This window comes from Ailuropoda melanoleuca, chromosome 3, assembly GCF_002007445.2.
Source record: "Ailuropoda melanoleuca isolate Jingjing chromosome 3, ASM200744v2, whole genome shotgun sequence".
Taxonomy (NCBI): Eukaryota; Metazoa; Chordata; class Mammalia; order Carnivora; family Ursidae; genus Ailuropoda; species Ailuropoda melanoleuca.
The window spans coordinates 1,943,115-1,962,590 of record NC_048220.1 but is presented as its reverse complement, the minus strand read 5'-3'; the positions used below and the strand labels follow the sequence as shown (position 1 = coordinate 1,962,590).

Here is a 19,476-nt window from a genome sequence, read left to right as displayed (position 1 = left end):
ACGGGCGGAAGTGGCTGCGGTGGATGGTGGGAGGGGGGAAGGGAGCGCGAGGGGAGGGCCCGGCCGCCGGGGGTCGAGGGGGTGGGGCCTGGGCCGCCTGTCGGGACCCAGCCTGGGGCCTGGACTCCGACCCGGGAGGGCCACGGCTTCCCGCTGAGACCGGGCGGGCGGGATCCAGGTAACGACCCCACGCAGACGGGGGGAGGGTCGTCCGGCAGTAGGGGGGTGGGGGTCAGAGTCTAGGGAGGGTCGCAGTGTCACTCCCTTTCCCGGTGAACACGGAGCACGGGGTTCGGAGGAGAAGGGTAGGAGGAGTTAAACTCATGGGGGGGGGGTCATGTGAACGCCACGCCCCTACAGGAAGGAAGGGTGTGCGTGTGTGTGTGTGTGTGTGTGTGTGTGTGTGTTTAGGAATAAATTTAGAAGGGAGGGGGCGACGGTGTGTGTGTGTGTGTGAATAAACTTAGAAGAGAGGGGGCTACCGGGGTGGGCTTCCCAACTGAGAAATTGGAACACTGTGCAGCTATTGCTGGCAGGACTCAGGCCTCTATTCCAGGAGAGTGCTCTCAGTGGTCCTGGGAAGGAGTTTGAGATTAGGAATTACATCCCTGGCACAGTTTTGGAAGCAGAGGGGGAGGTGAGGGTGAAGCGAAAGGAGCAAAGAATGTATGTGGAAGGTGCCAGCATCTAGGTCTGGAATGGATTTAGTTCATTCTGGGAGAGCTGACCGGGCGATTAAAACACTGAACACTCTTAAGAAGCTTGGGAGATGTAGGAGATTAGTGTGTGGCAGTAACAAGACAAGAGAGAGAAGGAAGAAGGATGTTCTTTTCTATGTTTCTTAGAAGACAGTCTCCAGTGATGATAGAGCAGGGTAGAGGAATCTAATTTAGGTAAGGGGTCTTAGGAATCCATTTGGGTGTATAGTAGATTAGAAAGTGTCATAATGTTTAAATATTCCACAGGTTAACACTGAAATCAGCCTTCTGGCCATGCCAGCTCTATGGCCTGTTTCTTCTCATGAACCCCAGCAGAAGACAGACCGGCCAGTCCTCACAGTGGATGACTTCCCTTCCCTGAGCAAGCGATGGGATAGAACCTGGGATCTGCCCAACACCAGACTCTGGGCTTAATAAGCCAGCTGAATGAAGGAATGTAACAGACCCCTGGGAGGGACACTGAACCCTGCAGTGGGGGGGGGAGGGGCCTGGACATACCCCTTCCCCCCCAGACTCCTCCCCCTCAGAGTCCACTCAGCCATGGACTTTGGACCTGGATAAGAGGAGAGAAGCTGCACTTTGTTTGGTGTATCTAATTTGGGAGACGAAGTTTTGGAAATGGAGTGCTGGAAGGGGGTTTGATGATCTCCAGGGGAGCAGCTGAGAGAAGAGAAGAAAGGTAAGGTGCCTGTCTCACTTCCCACTTGGTGTCTTGCTGCTCCCGTGCAGAAAATGTTGAATGGGGCAAATCTGGGGACGCTGCCATTTAGGAGGAGCCTGATGAGAACCCTTACCCTGATGGATACACCGGAAGCTTCCCCTCTGTGTCACTGTCTTCGAGTGCAGACTTGTTCGCAGCCTCTCTTTACCCAGGCAGGAGGAGTACCTTGTAAGGGGTTGTGTGCAATGGCAATTGTGAAGTTAGGCCTAGGAGAACATGAAAAGAATCTAGGCTTCTGAGGAGAGGAAGGGCCAACACTGAGTCAACACATTTTGGGCTAAATAAGACTCTAGGATGGATTACCTAGGCAGAGACAGGCTGCTGTGCTTTGGGGAACTAACTGAATAGAACTGACTTGGGGGGAGGGTAGAAGATGGTCTAGATAACTTCCTAAATTGTCTGTCTTCTTCCTCCCTTTCTAAGGGGGTTTAGGCCATGAAGCCTTATGCAGACAGCAGAGGACCAGAATACAGGTTTGAGATCAGTTGAATTTTTGTTCTAGCTTTGACTTTCTTATTATGCAACCCTAGATAGGTCGGTTAAGCTCTGCCATGTTCTGTTCACCTGTAAGACGGGGATAACTAACTTTACAGGTCCCTCACAGGTTGTTACAGGGAGCAAATGAAATGATAGATTTTGAAAAGTATCCAGGGCCGTGTACATGGAAAACAGTATCATTGACATTGTTTGATAATGCTTGTATAATTCGTACATACAGAAAAACTCTGAATTAGGAGTTCTGTTCTTTTATTGAATTAGTGTATTGGCAAAAGCCTTGGATGTCCTCAATTAAAAGCCTGCCCTGAATTTGTCTCATCTTGTTGCTGTTAAACAATTCCTGGGATATCAAGTGGTGGAAAAGGTGAACCTAGGAGAACTTGGATTGAGGGATTCTGGTCCTAGTGATAAGTGTGCCTGTTTGGGGTAGCCGATTAAAGAGTGGTGGAGGAAAGTGTAAGTCTCAGGGGCCAACTGTGTATCTAGGAGATGGAGCTCCATTTCTTGGAGTAAATTTTGGGCCTTTTCTTCCTGTGCCATATCCTGGTATTCTCTCCTGCTCTTTAAGATGACAGTTTTTTTGGACTGCCATCTCTTAGCCCTTTATATTTTTGCAGGCTCTGTTCCCACAGACCTATTCATAGTTACTTCTCACCTCCTTCCTGCTCCTTCCTTGAACTCCAGTTTACCTATGCCAAGATACCGATTTTCTCAGTGACATCAAACAGAAAGGAGATGTGTTGGAAATTTTGATAGACACTGGGGTATGGTGGCCTGGGGGCACGGGACAGGAAGCTTGGCTTCTAGCATCCCTTTGCCTCTTACTAGCTGTGTAACACCTGGACCTAACATTCACTGGGGGCTGGCAGCAATAACTAAGGTCATTTGCAAGCTGAAAATCATGTGTTTATGACTTACTTTCTTTTTTCCTCCTTCTTCCTTTCTTGCTCGCCTTCCCCCAGTGGTGAGCTGTTCCTTCTCTGGTCTGAGGCTGACTTGGGGCAGTACCTTTCAGGCCAGGCTTCTACTTTAGAAGGTCTAGATTTCAGGGTGGCACATCACCTCCCCCACCTTGGCCCAGCAGATTACTGGTGCCAGTCCTTGCAAGGCATATCCAGTCTCAGAATGCCTTTGCAGCCCTCATCTTACCTGGAAGACCTGTGAGTGCTTAGAAACACTTAAAGTACCATAGAGCTGTGCTCTGTTTATATGGCGCCTATGTTATGTGGAGTGTCCGGCTGTTGGGTCACTTTTCTGTCACTACATTGTTGTAAGGATGAGAGAGCAGGGATTATTTCCCCAGTTTGATTTGTAAGGGGAAGCTACAGAAGCCCTGAGCACAAAGGGCTTGCCCAAGTGTGGAGAGGCAGACACTGTAATCGCCTGCCCAGTGGTGGGCTGCTTCTACAGCATCTGACCTGATAAGGGCCATCTGGATTCTGCTGCAAACCTTCAGGGAGGGAATTCAGTGCCCTGTCAGCTTCTCAGGTAAGACATTTCCTCCCTAGACTGAACCAGAATTCCTCTCCCCTGCCTTTTTCACTGAAAGTACTAGTCCTGTGCTCTGCCTGACCTTGTCACAAGATAGCCTTCTCAAGGCAGTCATCGGCCTTCTCACAGGGGTACCAGGAACTCAGACCACTTAGCCAGGACCAGTGATAGATTTAACCAAAAGTTGTGGATGTGTTTTAACTGAATTTATTTATACCATTCTCTCATACAAAAGGAATTGTATGTGGCTAACCAAAAGTCTCATTTCAAAGGCTTTGCTCACTGGTCATTGTATTAATCTTTTCCCTTTTCTTTGATCTTGATGAGTTGTGTTTCTGGGTCTCCATGGGGAGTGGGGATGTTGGGAGAATGGGAGAGGGAAAAATAGACACAGCACTGATTTAGAACTTTGATTTGACTTCTTCTGATGGTTTCCAGCCAAGATCTGTCTTAAGTTCAGAGCATGAATTTTTTCCAAATTATAAAAAAAATCAGAGTATCTTAGGTATGGTTTATGGGAAGGCAGTTGGAACAGTTTTCACTTCCTTCTCCTTATCTCCCCAGTCCTCTTTTGGAGGTAGTGGTGGTGGGCAGGATACAGTATTTTCACTTCTAATTCTCTCTTATCTTGTGATCAGATCTTCCTATTTCTTCCATTTTCATGTTCTCCAATTTCAGTTTCATTCCCAGAATTCAGGCACTTAACTCCTTGTTTCTGCCCTTCTCCCCCCACCCCCCCAAACACCTCCTCATGAAATCTCCATCAAAAGCCCAGGGCCTCTTTTCCCAGTCCAGTGTGGCACTTACCACCCTGGCTTCTTGCCTCTCAGACCAAATATTTTCTCTTGTTTCCATCCAAGAATTCAGCCCAAACCAGTTCTCTAACCAGGCTCTTTCTGCTCGGGATGGTCCTTTTGCAGCTGGATAATTTCTACCCTTAGATCTTCCTGTGAGCTTTGGAATTTCAGCAAAGGATTGTAGTCATTGGGTGTGAGTTCTGGTGCACAAACAATTCCCCATTCTTGTCTCCATTGAACTGCCTTTGATAGAGAAGGATTATTATTAGAGGTGGGAATGTGACATCTCATGGGCTGGTTGGTCTGCCTCACTTTTCGGCATCCTACTATGTCCTTTGTCCTGGAGGGTGATTTTAGCTCCTGATATCTTGTATCTACAAACCAGTATCTCCCAACTTTTTACACATTTAGGAATTATCATTTTCCTTTTTACTTTGACATGGAGTGTGAGTGTGTAGGCTTCCCATATCCCCCAACTCCCTTCATAAGGAAAGCATAAAGAGGGGGCGCCTGGGTGGCACAGCGGTTAAGCGTCTGCCTTCGGCTCAGGGCGTGATCCCGGCGTTATGGGATCAAGCCCCACATCAGGCTCTTCTGCTATGAGCCTGCTTCTTCCTCTCCCGTTCCCCCTGCTTGTGTTCCCTCTCTCGCTGGCTGTCTCTATCTCTGTCAAATAAATAAATAATAAAAAATCTTTAAAAAAAAAAATCTTAAAAAAAAAAAAAGGAAAGCATAAAGAGAGGGCAGAGGTGCAGAGACAGTGGCTACTGGCTGGCATGTGAGTGTGGGCTTGCATTTCCTGTCATGGCCCATGAAGTCCGCTCAGCTGGAAACTTTGGAGACACACACACACACTCACAAGTCTAGCCTCAGTGAGGTGTCAGCTCTTTTCTCACTCTGCTCCTTCAGGGCTAGGCTCCAACTGCTTCTACCAGAACCTCCCTGCTGCCCCACTGTGCACCTGTCATGCTGGACACACAGCCATCTTAGAGCATCTGCACTCAAGGGTGTGTAAGAGGAAGGAGTGAGTGCAGGCATGCCTGGGTCTAAAACCTGGCCATGGTCCTCACTAGGTCTTGCGACCCTCAGCCCGTTGGCACTTACTCTGTGGTTCACACTCCTGATCTGTAGAATGGGATGATGATGCGCGCTCTGCAGAGCTGCTGGGAGGGTTCAGCCTGTGGAGGCCTCTGTGCTTTCGGTTTATTTCCTTAGCCCCAGGCAGGGGGCGCCTTTAGGGCATGCCCTGCTCTTTTGTTTCTCTAGAACCTTTCATAATTCCTGGTTTCATGTAGCAACAAGTTAGTACGTGAAATCAGTCAGTAAGCACACACTGCTAAGTTCCTGCCTGGAACACAGGAGGGAAGTGGATTGGGGGAGGGCCTGGTGCCTGTAGAATGTGTCCTCATCACTTGGTAGGGGTGGCCCTAGACTGGGTGTCCATTAGTAGCCAGTAGTTCTCAGTTCCCCACCCTCACTTCCCAGGATCAGACACAGACATCAAGGCTTTTCCAGGGTGCCCCCTCACCCCGTTTCACAGGGCTACCACAAAATCCTGAGATTAAGTCCTTTGTTCCTTAGGTCTCGTGGTTCTTACCCCCAGGACAAGTCTGTCCTCTGCTCCTGTACTCAGAGTGAACAGCTCTCATTCCCCACCTCGAAAGAAAAAAAAAAAAGAAGGTATTTAAAAAAGAAAACAACAGCTGGCCCTTTTCTGCTTTTGGCAGGTGTTTCCTCTCTGGCTTCTTTTTTGGCACCTTGGTTCTTGTCACATCCCTGCACCGTGGCCCCTTTTGTTGCCCCAGCTCCTCCCTCCCGGAAGGTAGAGTTTAGCAGGTTGATGAGCGCTGTCCCCAGAACCTTGGCCCTGGATTTGGTGAACGCACCGTCTGGCTGCCCGGCCTACCTCAGGCAGGGCTCTCCGCATCAACTCTGAGGCTCCAGGCTCTGGGGCTGGGGAGGAAGACTCCAGAAATCTCCGCTGGACCGGGTGGAGGGTGTGGCTGGGGTCGGGATTGTGAGCAGGGAAGGGCCCAGTGTAACAGCTGTCAACACAGCGCCTCCTGAAGTTCAGAACCCGGGAAAACTTGGGATGTCCAGACGGCGGGTAATTGCCGACTCGGGCGGAGGAGGCGGTCCCGGGGAGAAGGGGCCCCCGGCGAGTATGGGCGGCCGGTCCCGCCCCTCGGCCCTCCCGGCCCCGCCCTTCTCGGGGAAGGGCCACGTTGCTCTCCTGGCGGGCCGGCCCGGCGCATGTAGGAAGGGCCGGCCGAGAGGAAGGCGCCGGCATCAGCGCGAGCGCCTGGAACGCGCCAGGGCCCCGGGCTCGTTCCCAGCGCCCCGGGGCGGCCCAAGTTCAGGGCCGGGAAGTAGGGAGGACCTGGTGAGTAGGGGCCCGAAAGGCCGGCGTCCGTCAGTTCTGAGGCTTGTCCCGGGGGGGGGGGGGGGGGGGGGCCCCNCCCGCTGAGGGAGGCCCCGCGGGAGCGCAGAGGGCGCTCCAGGGGGCTCGGGTCCCGGTTGGAGAAGCGGCTCCTTTCCGAGCGCTTCGTGTCCCCCGACAGCCCTGGTGCCCGGCCGCCCCAGCGAGAAGGACTGGGGCCGGCCCGCCCCGCGTTTCGGCCGCGCACCCATCCCGAGCCGGGAAGTCGAACTCAGCGTTCCGTTTTCGGAATCCCGGGCCTCCAGCCGTTGGAGGGAGGGTGGGCTCCGCGGGGAGGGAGGCGGTTGTGAAACTCGGTGGTAGGGCGTACGTGGGTGCGGGGCCAGAGGAGGTGGGATTGCTGGAGAAGTTTTGGGGAGCGGGGAGGGGCTGGTGGCCTTTCCCCAAACCCCACCCCAGCGTCCTTTCCACTAGTTACTAGGGTTCTTTCTCCTCAGCCGCAAGGAAGAATTGACTCAATGTGAAAAATATGTCAATTGGGAAGAAAACTTTTTCCTACCTGTTAGCTAACGTGTGTGGAGTCGGGGGTTCCTGAGACGTACAGAGCCTCCCATCTTATAACCTGGAGCAGAAGGGCTGTGTGGCCAGTTGATCTGCGTCTGTACTGAACAGTGACCTCCAGGGCGAGGCTCCACCTTGGTTAACCCTTGTCCCTGTGGCCTGTTTAATTACTCTTTGCTTTAGATCCTCACTGGCTGAGAGATCCAGCTTTATTTTCTGTCGTATGTAACAGTTTTCAGTCCATGGAGCCTTTTCTCTCAGATGCTTCCATCTCCTGAGTCCGCCTCCCATGGTGAATCACCCCTGTCTGACCTCATTACTGGAGACCATTGAGCTCTTCTGGATTCCTACTTCTGTGTCCTTTTCTCAGAGTTAGAAAGCACTGTAGTTATGTTTAACCTCAGTGGCATATGTGACACCTTAAACTCACTTCCTGTTTGGGACATTGGGGAAATTGTCGCTATCCTTTTTATCAGCAGAAACCAGGGAACCTGGGGAAGATGCAAATTGATTCTTTTTCTGTTCAAATAAGGGAACCAAGGCCCAAGTGGGTCGAGTGGCCCAAGGTTACCTGGTTTCCCAGGCCTTCCTGTTTTTGTTGCACTAACATCATGCTTCCTTTCAGCCTTTTCTTTTTCAGGATGAATAACCTGCCTCCCTTCCTCCTGGGTCTTACTCTCTAAGCTCTTGAATTATTTAGTGTATCTTCTCTGACTTCTTTTCATTTCTTCCGTCCTTGTGAAAGTATGGAGCCTGAAACGTGATGCAGGAGTCTAGCAGAGGTCTAATAATGAACAAGAAAGTAATTCAATTAGGTCTCCATTATCTGAGGTGTATTCTGTACTTTGGATTTTTTAGGCAGTGCTTTTTAACATGGTAAGCAAGACAAAGATAGACGGGAAAGCCTGTCAATATTACTTTAATTCCCATACTTTTTTTGAAGCTAAGTATGACTTCTCCATTCTTGTTCACAAAGAGAAGTTAACTGTCTGGTCTTCTCTTGATGTTTAAGAAATAGTTTTGCCAGAGAGGGGGTACTGGCTGCAGAATGCCATGGAATCAGGGTATTGGAAAGGGATCTTACAGCTTCTAGGCAGTCCTTCAGAGGAAGAAACAGACCCCCAGGAGTTGGTGGGACCTGCTCAGAGCCTCCTGCGTTTTGGCTGAGGGTTTTACACACTAAAAATGCTCACTCCTTACCTTTCACCACAGTGCAGATGTCCTTGTACTTGGTGGTGTGGATCAGCTGTGTCACTTCTCTAAAGGAGTGTGAAACTCTAGCAATCAGAACTAGTTTTGAATTTGTGCCTTTTGGGCAAATGTCATTAATAACAGAACATCAGGCGCTCAGGTCAGTGTTAAGGACTATTGTTCTATTTTAGAAAAGGAAGGTGTGGCAGATTATATTTTCCCAAGACGGTCACCCCATAAATACCCCATTCCACTTGTTACAAGTGGACATTGTTCTCCACCCACCAGTGGTGGGATCTTTGGTTTTCTCCCTTTGAGTGTGGGCAGGTGTTCACGATTCCTTTGACCTATGAGTAAAAGGCTGGATCATGAAAAGGATACAGTTTCACCTGGTTTATTCTCTTTCTTGGGACACTCATCTTTGGAACCCAGCCATCAAGTTCAGAGGAAACCCAGGCCACGTGAAGAGGCTACATGGCCGTGCTGCAGCCAGCACTTCATCTAACTGTGCTAACGTCAGCCTGCAGACCTGTGACAGAATAAGCTTTTGAGGGAGAGTCTGCTCTCGGCTTTTGAGTCTTCCAGCTGAGATCCCAGACATTTTGGAGCACAGACAGGTCAGGCGCTCTGCCCCACTGTCCAAATTCCTGACCTGTTGAAACTCTCACAGTTGAAACTCTCACAGAGAATAAATGACTGCTATTGAACATTAATGTGTTTATTGTTCAATAATAGCTATTGATGAGGAAGGGAATATGAGTAGAGGCAGACCCTCAGATTTTGGACTTGGGGCTTTGAGCACAGAGGACCTTGTGCTTATCACGGGGTACTTAGATTCTATTTTACTCATTATTTTAGGTACTTATTGCTATATTACACATTGCCTCAAAACTTAATGGCTTAAAACAACAGAATCATTTTATTCCTTTCTTAGTTCTGTGGTTCTTGTTCATGGTTGTTCATGAGGTTGCAGCCCCATGTGGCCAGGGCTGGGATCATCTGAAAGACTTCTGCCCATGTCTGGTGGTTGATGCTTGCTTTTGGCTAGAACCCTAGCTTGGGTCGTGAGCCAGAATGCCTCTAGGTGTCCTGTCCATGTGGCTTGGGCTTCCTCCAACCTCTGTGGCCGTATTCAAAGACCACGCATCTCAGGAGCAACAGGTGGAAACTGTATTGCCTTTCATGGACTAATTTTGCAAATCGTTCATGGTCACTTCCTCTGTAGCCACGGATCAAAGAGAGGGAACATAGATGTTGCATCCCCCACCTCTAGTAGGAGGAATGGCATTACATCTTTGTAAGAAGAGCATGTGGGATGGGATATGTGGTGATCATCTTTGGAAAATGTAATCCTTCACTCTTATGCTGCTTGTTTGGTCTTCTTTCTCCCTGATTCAGCTAATAATGCAAGCAGTCCGCCATCTAGTCACTTGAATTTCATATGTGTGTCAAGCACTGTAATAGGGTTAAAGGTCATAGAGCTTTTTTCCTAAGGAGTAAGGTGAGAACCACATAAGCACAGCCACAGATTCACAGTGTGGAGGGGAGAAACCGGAGGTGTAGAGAGTGTGGTGTGAGGGTAGTTGTGGGAAGGCCTGGCTCTGCCTGGGAGCTTATGGAAGGATTTGCCGAACTGGGCTCTAAAGGATGTGCGAGTGCCTACAGTGGGTCCATAGGTGGTATTTCAGGGTGAAGGAACAGCTGGAGCAAAGACTGCAGCATATAAGTGTACTCACTGGGGGAAATCAGTAGCTTGCTGAAGCCAGAGAATGAGGTTCAGAGGTTAGTGGTTGGAGGTGAGCTTGCAAAAGGATGTTTGAGTTAATTTGTTCTGAAGGCCTTGTTTGTCATAATGAAGTTGAGTTGTATTCTGTGGGCAGTGGTAGCCCTGATGGTTTTTAAGGCAGGTTAGTGTCTGACCAGCTCTGCACTCCAAGAAAGAAGGATGCTCTGTTGCTGTTGGGAAGGTTGTTTAGGGGGAAGCAAGATTAGTGACAGGTAGACGAGTTGAGAAGCTACATCAGGAGTTCAGGCTTAAAACAGTAGCTCATAAGGAAAGAGAGTTCAGGTTCAAGGGCTTGAAATGGGACTGTGGCGGTGAATGAGTAACTGTCTCTTCAATTTTCATAATTCGGAAATGCTTGGGGCTGGATATGTTTCAGCATTTAGAATTTTTTGGATTTTAAAAAGATGATCTGGTGCATTTATGATGTAGTGTAAAGTGTGAAACAGCACACCATAATCCAGCATCTTGATTTCTGTGGCAAATGTATAAATAGTCACACTAAATGGATAATAAATACTATAAATAGGCTTACATTAGATCACATCAGATTTCACCAAAGGTTTTACTGCCAAATGAGTGTAGGAAACTTCTCTTTTTCAGTGCTATTGGGGCTTGGGAATTGCAGTTTAGGGATTGTGGGTGAGTGGCATCCACACAGAAGTCACTTTTTATAGGTCATTGGCAAATCTCTTGATTGTCAAAGATCCTAGCAGAACAGCTTGACTGCACTGGGGGAGCTGGTCCCAGCTTGTAGCTGAGGATATTTAACAGATCTTGAGCAAGAAGTTGCACTGAGGTCAATGATTATGAAGGAGAGGTAGACTTCACATTGTCTGACATCTTCCCTGGCAGAGATGTGAGTGAGAGCACACCAAGTGAAGGAGGGAGGGAAGAACAGACCAGTCGTACAGGCACATGCAGAGGCCTTGAGGCAGGCTCAGGTGTTTGTAGCCCTGAAGGATCTAGTAGAGTGGAACAAAGAGAGCCAACTAGAGAAGGGACAGAGGAATGACTGGCTAGCATTTATGTCACAGCTGGGCACTATTCTAAACACCTGATACAGATGATCTCACCCAGTCTTTACAGCAGTCCAGTGAGGTATTCTATTATGATTTCCATCTTAGAGGTGAGAAGATTGAGTTTCAGAGATGTGAAAAAATGTGGGGTGATGCCAAGCATTTGTTTGGCTTGCCCTTGTTACTCCTGATGGTAGGGGTGAGAGCAGTACTTCCTCGACAAATGTGTTGGCTTGCTGGCCAAAGGCTGGGCTGGTCTTTGGGGCTTTATCATCCGTCGGGCACCGCCAGCTGCTGGAGAGCACATGTGCTTGTGTACACACACACACCATTCGTTAACTTCCAAATAGAGAGGAGGATCCGTCCCGGAGAGCATGTGAAGAAGCAGTAGGGAACGGCACTGGGACTCTGAGTCTGTGTAGAGAAGCAGCGGGGCCTGGGAATAGACATTTTGTGTTCTCTATGGAAAGTGGAGTAAATTCTGTTTCACAATTTAGAAAAAATGGTCATGGTCTGGAGAATGAGGGCCTGAGCCCTAAGGTAGAGGCCTGGGCAGGACTGGGACAGCTGTTTCCTGTGGGCCATCCAGCCACGCTTGATGTTCACAAACTTGCTTAGAGTCCAGTCCTCTGAAAGATTGAGAAGATTGCTTTGATCTGCATGGCTTAGAAGGATGGGGGGAGGGTTCTAGGCTTCTGGAAGTGGATGTGGCCACTAGTTCCTAATGTCTGGAGAACAGTGAAGGCTTTTACATGTCATCTGCAGGGTAGAGAGGATGTGGTTCCTTGGGATTTTGCCACCAGTCTAAGAGCTTGCCGGTCTGAGGTGGCTTGTCGATAAGTCAGAGACAGGTCTGCTCCTCCAGCCTTGAGAATAGCATTTCAGAGGATGGAGTTCAATCTCTTTTTTCCTTCCTCCATCCCTTTATCTAAAGACTTTTCCTGCCCAGTCAGTCAGGAGGCAGGAATTCAGGGCATAGGGAATCCTGGCCAGGAGATTGGAGGGAAAGATCCAACAATGACCATATCCTGAGGGGGAGTGAGGAAGAAACTAGAAATCTGTTGTCTCTCTCTTCTAGGAAACTCTGATTTGTATATGAGCACTGATATAGCATGGGAATTTAATGACACAGTAAAGTGGAAATGGACTTGAGTTTTCGAGGAGATTGGTGCTATGGAGTTGTGGGGGTGGATGGTTTCTCAGAGGAAGACAGGTGGTGGCGGCGGTGGCGGCGGCAGCGGCACTGGTACTGGTACTGGTACTGGCAGGGGCTGGGGGAGTCTCCCCAGGAGGGAGACAGAATCCAGGTTCCTTTAGATACCCTTCAGGATCAACACTTTAATCCTTTGACACTGGATCTGCTTGCTCTCAAGAGCCCAGAAGTGCAGAGATGAGATCCGGAACCTGAGATTTTGGCGTTTGTGAGGCAGAGGGTAACTGGCAGAGCAGCAGGCACAAGAGGGCACATACCTGAAGTTTTAGGTGTGAAGAGTGGAGACTAGAAGTAGGAAAGCCAGGGAGAGAGTTGCATGGTGGGTAATGTCAGCTGTCTGGAAATTGGAGGATGTGGTAGATCCTTTCGAGTAGTGAGTTCTGGTGGAGTAAGATGTGTGTCCCGGTCCCTTCCCAGAGCCTATCAGAGAGCAGGTGTGTGATGAATGATTAAGGAGTTGAGTGATTACAGAGTTGAGTGATTAAGGAGTTCAGGACAAATGGATTGTTTCAGTTGCCCCTACTGATCTGCCTAACTGGGGCCATATTGGACAAAGCTAATCAGAGCTGTGAGCCACGTCCCCATATTGAGTTTAAGAAAGTTTATTTGGAAATAATTTCAATTTATAAAAAGGATGCAAGAATTAATGGTATAAGGACACTCATTCCTTTACTCAGATTCACTCTGTTATCATTTTGCTACATCTGCTTGCTCTCTATGTATACATGATATTTTTTTTCTGACCCATTTGAGAAGTTGCATCTGTCATGGCTGTCTGCTCCTGATTACTTCAGTCTGAATTAGCTAAGAATTGGGATATTATTTTCCATAACCACAGTATGGCTATTTGTCAGTCCAATTGATACTTTAATTGACTGTACATTCCAATTTTGTCATTTGACCCAATAATGTCTTTTTTTAAAGAAAAAGTTTTATTGAGGTATAATTGACAGAGTCAAGTGTACATATTTACTTTTTTTTTTTTTTAAAGATTTTATTTATTTATTTGACAGAGATAGAGACAGCCAGCGAGGAGAGGGAACACAAGCAGGGGGAGTGGGAGAGGAAGAAGCAGGCCCATAGCAGAAGAGCCTGACATGGGACTCGATCCCATAACGCCGGGATCACGCCCTGAGCCGAAGGCAGACGCTCAACCGCTGTGCCACCCAGGCGCCCCAAGTGTACATATTTAAAATGTGCAGTTTGATAAGTTTGTATGTGTGTATACACCCATGAAACTATTACCCCAATCAAGATAATAGCAAAGTTTCCTACTGTCCCTTTGTAATACCTTCCCTCACTGTCCTCACTGCATCCATGCCTAGGCAACCTCTGATCTGCGTTCTGTCACTATAGATTATTTTGTATTTTCTGGAGATTTATGTAAGTGGAATCAGTGTATATGCTTTTCTTTCGGTCATCCACATATCACATGATTATTCGAGATTCATCCATGTGTTGTGTGTATCAATAGTTTATTCCTTTGAATATTACTCCATTTTACAGGAAAGCCACGGTTTGTTTATGTGTATTCCTCTGTTGATGGTCGTTGGGTTTTCCCAGGTTTTGATGATTATGAATGAAGCTGCTATAAACATTCCAGATAGTTTTTGTATGAACGTATGTTTTTATTTCTCTTGGGTCTATATCTAAGAGTGGACTTGGTCGCTCTCTGTCTAGCATTTTGACAAACTACCAAACTGGTATAAAAGGACATTAGTTCCATACCTCACACCATATACAAAAATTAACTCAAAATGAACCATAAACCTGGAACTATAAAACTTGAAAGAGAAAACATAGGAAAGGATATGTTTGATTTTGGCAAAGATCCTTTTAGATATGCGAAAAGCATGATCGGTAAAATATGAAACCCTTGATAATTGAATATCATTAAAATTAAGAACTTCTGTTTTTCATTTGACACTGTTAGGACAACTGTTTGAATTTTTGCATCTGATGGATGAGAAATTTTATCTTAGTATAGTTTAATTTGCATTTTTCTTATTATAAGTGAAATTGAGTATCTTTTCATATGTCTAAGGACCATTTCAATATCTTTTTGTGAGTTGCCCTTTTCTAAAGATGAGTTTTGGCTTTTTAGCCCCTCAGTTTATAAGTTCTTTCTCTTAGACTATTGGCTTTTTATTTGTATGTATATAGCAACTATTCTCTCCCAGTTTGTCTTTAACTTGGCTAATGATGTTTATATCTTGCAAAAGTGTTTTACTTATTACTGCATCTTGATTTTGAATCCAAATTAGAAAGCCTTTCTCTGCACCCAGGTTATAGAGGAATTGACCCATATTTTCTTCTAGCACTTGTATAGTTATATTTTTTATATTTAGATCTCTAATCCACTTGGAAGTTATTCTTCTGTACAGATCTAATTTTGTTTTTCCAAATAGCTATATAGTTTTTATAACAACTAATAAGACCATTTTTTTGCCCTAGTAATTTTAAGTCTCACCTGTATCATATATTAGGTTTCTACATGTATTTGGGTCTATTTTCTGTAGTTTAAATTGTATTCCTTTGGATGATCTGTGTATTTACCAACTAGCATCACATAGTTTTAATTATAGAAGCTTTGTAATGTGTAATATTTTAATGGCTGGTAGGGCTAGTCCCTCTTTCACACCTTGTTTTCATTATTTTCCTAGATGATCTTGTACTTTTTTTTTTCTTTTTTTTAAATTTAAATTCAGTTAGCCAGCATATAGTGCATCAGTTTTTGATGTGACGTTCAGTGATTCATTCGTTGCATGTAACACCCAGTGCCCATCACATTACTGTCAGTTTGTCTAGCTCCCAAAAAACATATTTTTATTGAGATTTCTGATGATGCTGAGATGTCCTAACCAAGAACAAGGATATGTAAGTCCTCTTTTGTGTCTCTCAGGAACCATAATCTTGTTCATGTAGGTTTAGAATATTTCTTGATAAGTGTATTCTTACAAGTTTATCATTTTTATGGCTGTCATAAATAGGGTTTTCTCATCCATTGTGACTTGTAATGAGTTATTATTTGTGGATATGAAGGTTATTGATTTGTGCGTGTTAATTTTTATATCCTGCTACTTTGCTCAATTCTTCAGTTGTTTGGGTTTGTTATATCATTAATTCTGCTAGAGTTTCTCAGGCATATTCTTACAGTATCAACAAATAGAGATGGTCATGCTGCTTTTTCCACTTCTGCCTTTGTCTTCTGTAGTCCATTCACATTGGTTAATTCCTTCAACTGAATGTTAAATAGTCATAAATGGTGGGCAGCTTGGCTTTGCCCCTGACCTTTGTGGGAATTCCTCTAGTGTTTCCTTGTTAGGTAAGGTCTGGCTTTAGCCTAGAGGTGTGATGTTAGAGTTTTTATTTGTATTTCTTTAAAAGATTTTATTTATTTATTTGAGAGAGGGGAACACTGGCTCGTGAGCTGGCAGGACAGGCAGAGGAAGGGAAACTCTCGCAGGCTCCTCGCTGAGCCCGGAGCCCCTGCCTGCTCCATCTCAGGACCCTGAGATCTTGACCTGAGCTGATACCAAGAATTGATGCTGCACTGACTGAGCCACCCAGGTGCCCCTGATATTAGAGTTTTTAAGTCAGTAATCTTTGAGCAGTTTGATTTGAGGAATGGGAGACAGGTGGTCTCACCTCCAGCCCTGCCCCTAACCTCTGGATGGAAGATGGAACTGAAGTCTGTCAGGTATGGAAGGGAAAGTAGAATTCCCTTGCTTCCTCCTTTACAGCATCTGTCTCTACTAAGCCCTCAAACCATATTGCTTTTCTGAGGACTCCTGGACTCATTCTGGAGTGGGGAAGTATCCCAGATTAGGAGATGGGCAGCTGTTTCCTAAGAGAGCTCTGGGGTCAACCTCCTGGCCCCTTCTACCCCACCGTTGCTCCTATTGTTGGCAGCCCCTCCAGCCCCTAGACCTCCCCCCCAGGATGGCCCTGTGCCTTTGTGATGAAGGTCGGTTTTCTCTGTCCTGTCCGCAGGTGCATGGCTGCGTCCTAATCCCGAAGGCCAGAGAGCGCGTCCCTGGGGCTGCCGACGTGACGTGAAATAGGCCAGCCAAGGGCAGCCTCGCGCCCCACCCCTGCCGTCCCGCCCTGCGGGGGCCAGGATGCTGAAGAAGCAGTCTGCAGGGCTTGTGCTGTGGGGCGCCATCCTCTTCGTGGCCTGGAACGCCCTGCTGCTGCTCTTCTTCTGGACGCGCCCGTCGCCCGGCAGGCTGCCGTCGGAAAGCGCCTTGGATGACGACCCTGCCGTCCTCACCCGCGAGGTGATCCGCTTGGCGGAGGACGCGGAGGTGGAGCTGGAGCGGCAGAGGGGGCTGCTGCAGCAGATCCGGGAGCATCATGCCCGCTGGAGCCAGCGCTGGAGGGCGCCCACTGCCACCGTGCCTGCCCCGCCGCGCGCGCCCGCGTCCTCCGCGCCGGCCGTGATCCCCATCCTGGTGATCGCGTGTGACCGCAGCACGGTGCGGCGCTGCTTGGACAAGCTGCTGCACTACCGGCCGTCGGCCGAGCACTTCCCGATCATCGTCAGCCAGGACTGCGGCCACGAGGAGACTGCGCAGGTCATCGCGTCGTACGGCAGCGCCGTCACGCACATCCGGCAGCCGGACCTGAGCAGCATCGCCGTGCCCCCCGACCACCGCAAGTTCCAGGGCTACTACAAGATAGCGCGCCACTACCGCTGGGCGCTGGGCCAGGTCTTCCACCGCTTCAAGTTCCCGGCCGCTGTGGTGGTGGAGGACGACCTGGAAGTGGCGCCGGACTTCTTCGAGTACTTTCAGGCCACGTACCCGCTGCTGCGGGCCGACCCCTCCCTCTGGTGCGTGTCCGCCTGGAACGACAACGGCAAGGAGCAGATGGTGGACTCGAGCAAGCCCGAGCTGCTCTACCGTACGGACTTCTTCCCGGGCCTGGGCTGGCTGCTGCTGGCCGAGCTCTGGGCCGAGCTGGAGCCCAAGTGGCCCAGGGCCTTCTGGGACGACTGGATGCGCAGGCCCGAGCAGCGGCAGGGCCGGGCCTGCGTGCGGCCCGAGATCTCCAGAACCATGACCTTTGGCCGCAAGGGTGTGAGCCACGGGCAGTTCTTTGACCAGCACCTCAAGTTCATCAAGCTGAACCAGCACTTCGTGCCCTTCACCCAGCTGGACCTGTCCTACCTCCGGCAGGAGACCTATGATAGAGATTTCCTCGCCCGTGTCTACGGCGCTCCCCTGCTGCAGGTGGAGAAAGTGAGGACCAGTGAGCGGAACGAGCTGGGGGAGGTGCGGGTGCAGTACACCGGCAGGGACAGCTTCAAGGCCTTTGCCAAAGCCCTGGGAGTCATGGACGACCTCAAGTCCGGAGTCCCCAGGGCCGGCTACCGGGGCATCGTCAGCTTCCTGTTCCGGGGCCGCCGCGTCCACCTGGCCCCTCCGCAGACCTGGGATGGCTATGATCCTAGCTGGAATTAGCTGCGCCTTCCTGTCCCGCCGAGCTCCTTCCTTTCCGTATCACGGGCTGAGATGGGACCGTGTCCCTGGGCTGCATCGTCCTCTCTGTGTGTCTCTCTTGGGTACACTTACCTTTTCTTTTTCTTTTCTTTTTTTCTTTTCTTATTTTTCTTTTTCGAATGGCATTCAAGAGCACAGAGGGTAAGGTGAAGGCCATTCTCCTGTTCTCAAGGGGGTCAAATCAGGGGAACCTTTCAGGGGTATGTTGGGCGGTATTAAGCATGAAACCACTGTGTGGTAGGGGGACACTTGGGCATGTTGGGGCCACAGACTTCCATGTTCCAGGTTTTCTCCCAGAGCATCTGCAGAGAAGTGGGCAGCCTTAGCTCTCTTGACCTGCTCTCTTTCCCGTGTCCTGGCTCTTCCAACCAGGGTATGAGCTCACCTCCTGTATCTGCTCCCTATTCCCACCTTCCCCCAGTTTGAGGGGTTGTTGGGTTATTTGAAAAGGGGACTTATCTGTGGCCAAAATGAGACTAACCAAAGGGGTGTCATCATCAGAGTCTGGTGGAGCTATTGAGCTTTCAGGGTTTACCGCCACCCACCCCTATTTCTCTTCTACTGCTTTCCTTATCCCTGACCACCTCTCTGCTCTTCCTTCCTTGCAGCTTAGCAGTTTGTGATTCTAGGATGAAAAGTGGAAGGGGTAGAGCAAGACTTCTCAGCTTATTTCCAGAAGTGGGGGGGAAACGTGGTAGGGAGAAAGCCTTGGTGTGCTGGGACACGCCTCCCTCATCCTGCCTCAAAGAAACAGACTCTGTTCCTGGGTCCTGGCCTTTCTAAAAATTGATCCCTTCCCTGTTGTTGTAGGAGGTATCACGCTGGCTTTGTGGAAGAGAGATTAGCTCCTCGTGTCCTTTTTCCCCTGGGGTTTGGTGCACAGGCTCCTCCCTGAAGGTTGAGGCATCCAGAGGCCCTCTCAGGATGAGGTGGAGCAGTGGAGACAGGATGGCTCCTGCCTCCCTCCCCTATCCCCCTGGGCATTCCCTTGTCTGCTCAGATTAGGATGAGGATGGCAGGTTGGAGAGCAGTGTGTTTGTTTTTGCTTCTGGGCTGACCTCAGTTCATGGAAGAAAGTTGAAGCTACAGAATTATTTTCAAAAATAAAGGCTGAATTGTCTGAAAAACTGTGTGTGTGTTTATGTCTCCTGGAACAGGAGGAGAGGGCGGAGAAGGCGGTGAAGGGTAGAGGAAGAAGGAAAAAGAAGGGAGAACAAGGGCTGAGGCAGAGGACTGGATGGCAAGAGGAAGTGGATCAGCTAAAGGGAGGAAAGCGGATGACCGGAGCTGGGAGGGGCTGGGTGTGAGAGAAAGGCCAGGCATGGAGGTGGGGGGAGGTGGTCCATGGCTAGAGTCCCTGCTGCTAATCTCTGGAGTAGGGCTGTGAGCCCTTGGTGGACTTGAGCTTTCTGTCAGCCTGCAGGACTGGTCTGGGAGGACCCAGGCCATCCCTGACAAAGTGGGTGCTGTGTGCTGGGTGCCACATTTCCTGGGCCTCCTGGGCCTGCCCCTGAGCTCTAGGATGCAGAGCTGATACCAGGGTGAGCACTGTCAGTGAGTGGCTCGCACAGTCCTGACCGTGATCGCAGTGAGAATGCC

General features: G+C 48.9%; 1 protein-coding gene and 1 long non-coding RNA gene across 4 annotated transcripts; one reads left to right on the top strand and one right to left on the bottom strand.

Annotated features, from left to right (window-relative positions):
- The first annotated feature begins 48 nt into the window (after nt 1–48).
- On the top strand, nt 49–19,004 carry MGAT1 (alpha-1,3-mannosyl-glycoprotein 2-beta-N-acetylglucosaminyltransferase). Of its 3 annotated transcripts, XM_034655793.1 has the most exons (4): nt 49–178; nt 966–1,398; nt 5,808–5,906; nt 16,367–19,004. In XM_034655793.1, exon 4 carries the CDS (start codon nt 16,495–16,497, stop codon nt 17,836–17,838), a length of 1,344 nt encoding a protein of 447 aa, XP_034511684.1. In that variant the 5' UTR covers nt 49–178; nt 966–1,398; nt 5,808–5,906; nt 16,367–16,494; the 3' UTR covers nt 17,839–19,004. The 3 variants fall into 3 exon arrangements, with proteins under 3 accessions (XP_034511684.1, XP_034511683.1, XP_019648776.2); XM_034655792.1 differs by lacking the exon at nt 5,808–5,906; XM_019793217.2 differs by lacking the exons at nt 49–178; nt 966–1,398; nt 5,808–5,906 and adding an exon at nt 6,356–6,609.
- Nucleotides 3,617–6,364, bottom strand: LOC117801427. Its single transcript, XR_004623917.1, has 3 exons — nt 6,133–6,364; nt 5,824–5,882; nt 3,617–4,469 (listed from the first exon to the last, which is right to left on the bottom strand). It is a non-coding gene; the product is annotated as an uncharacterized LOC117801427 (long non-coding RNA).
- Nucleotides 19,005–19,476: the final 472 nt, after the last annotated feature.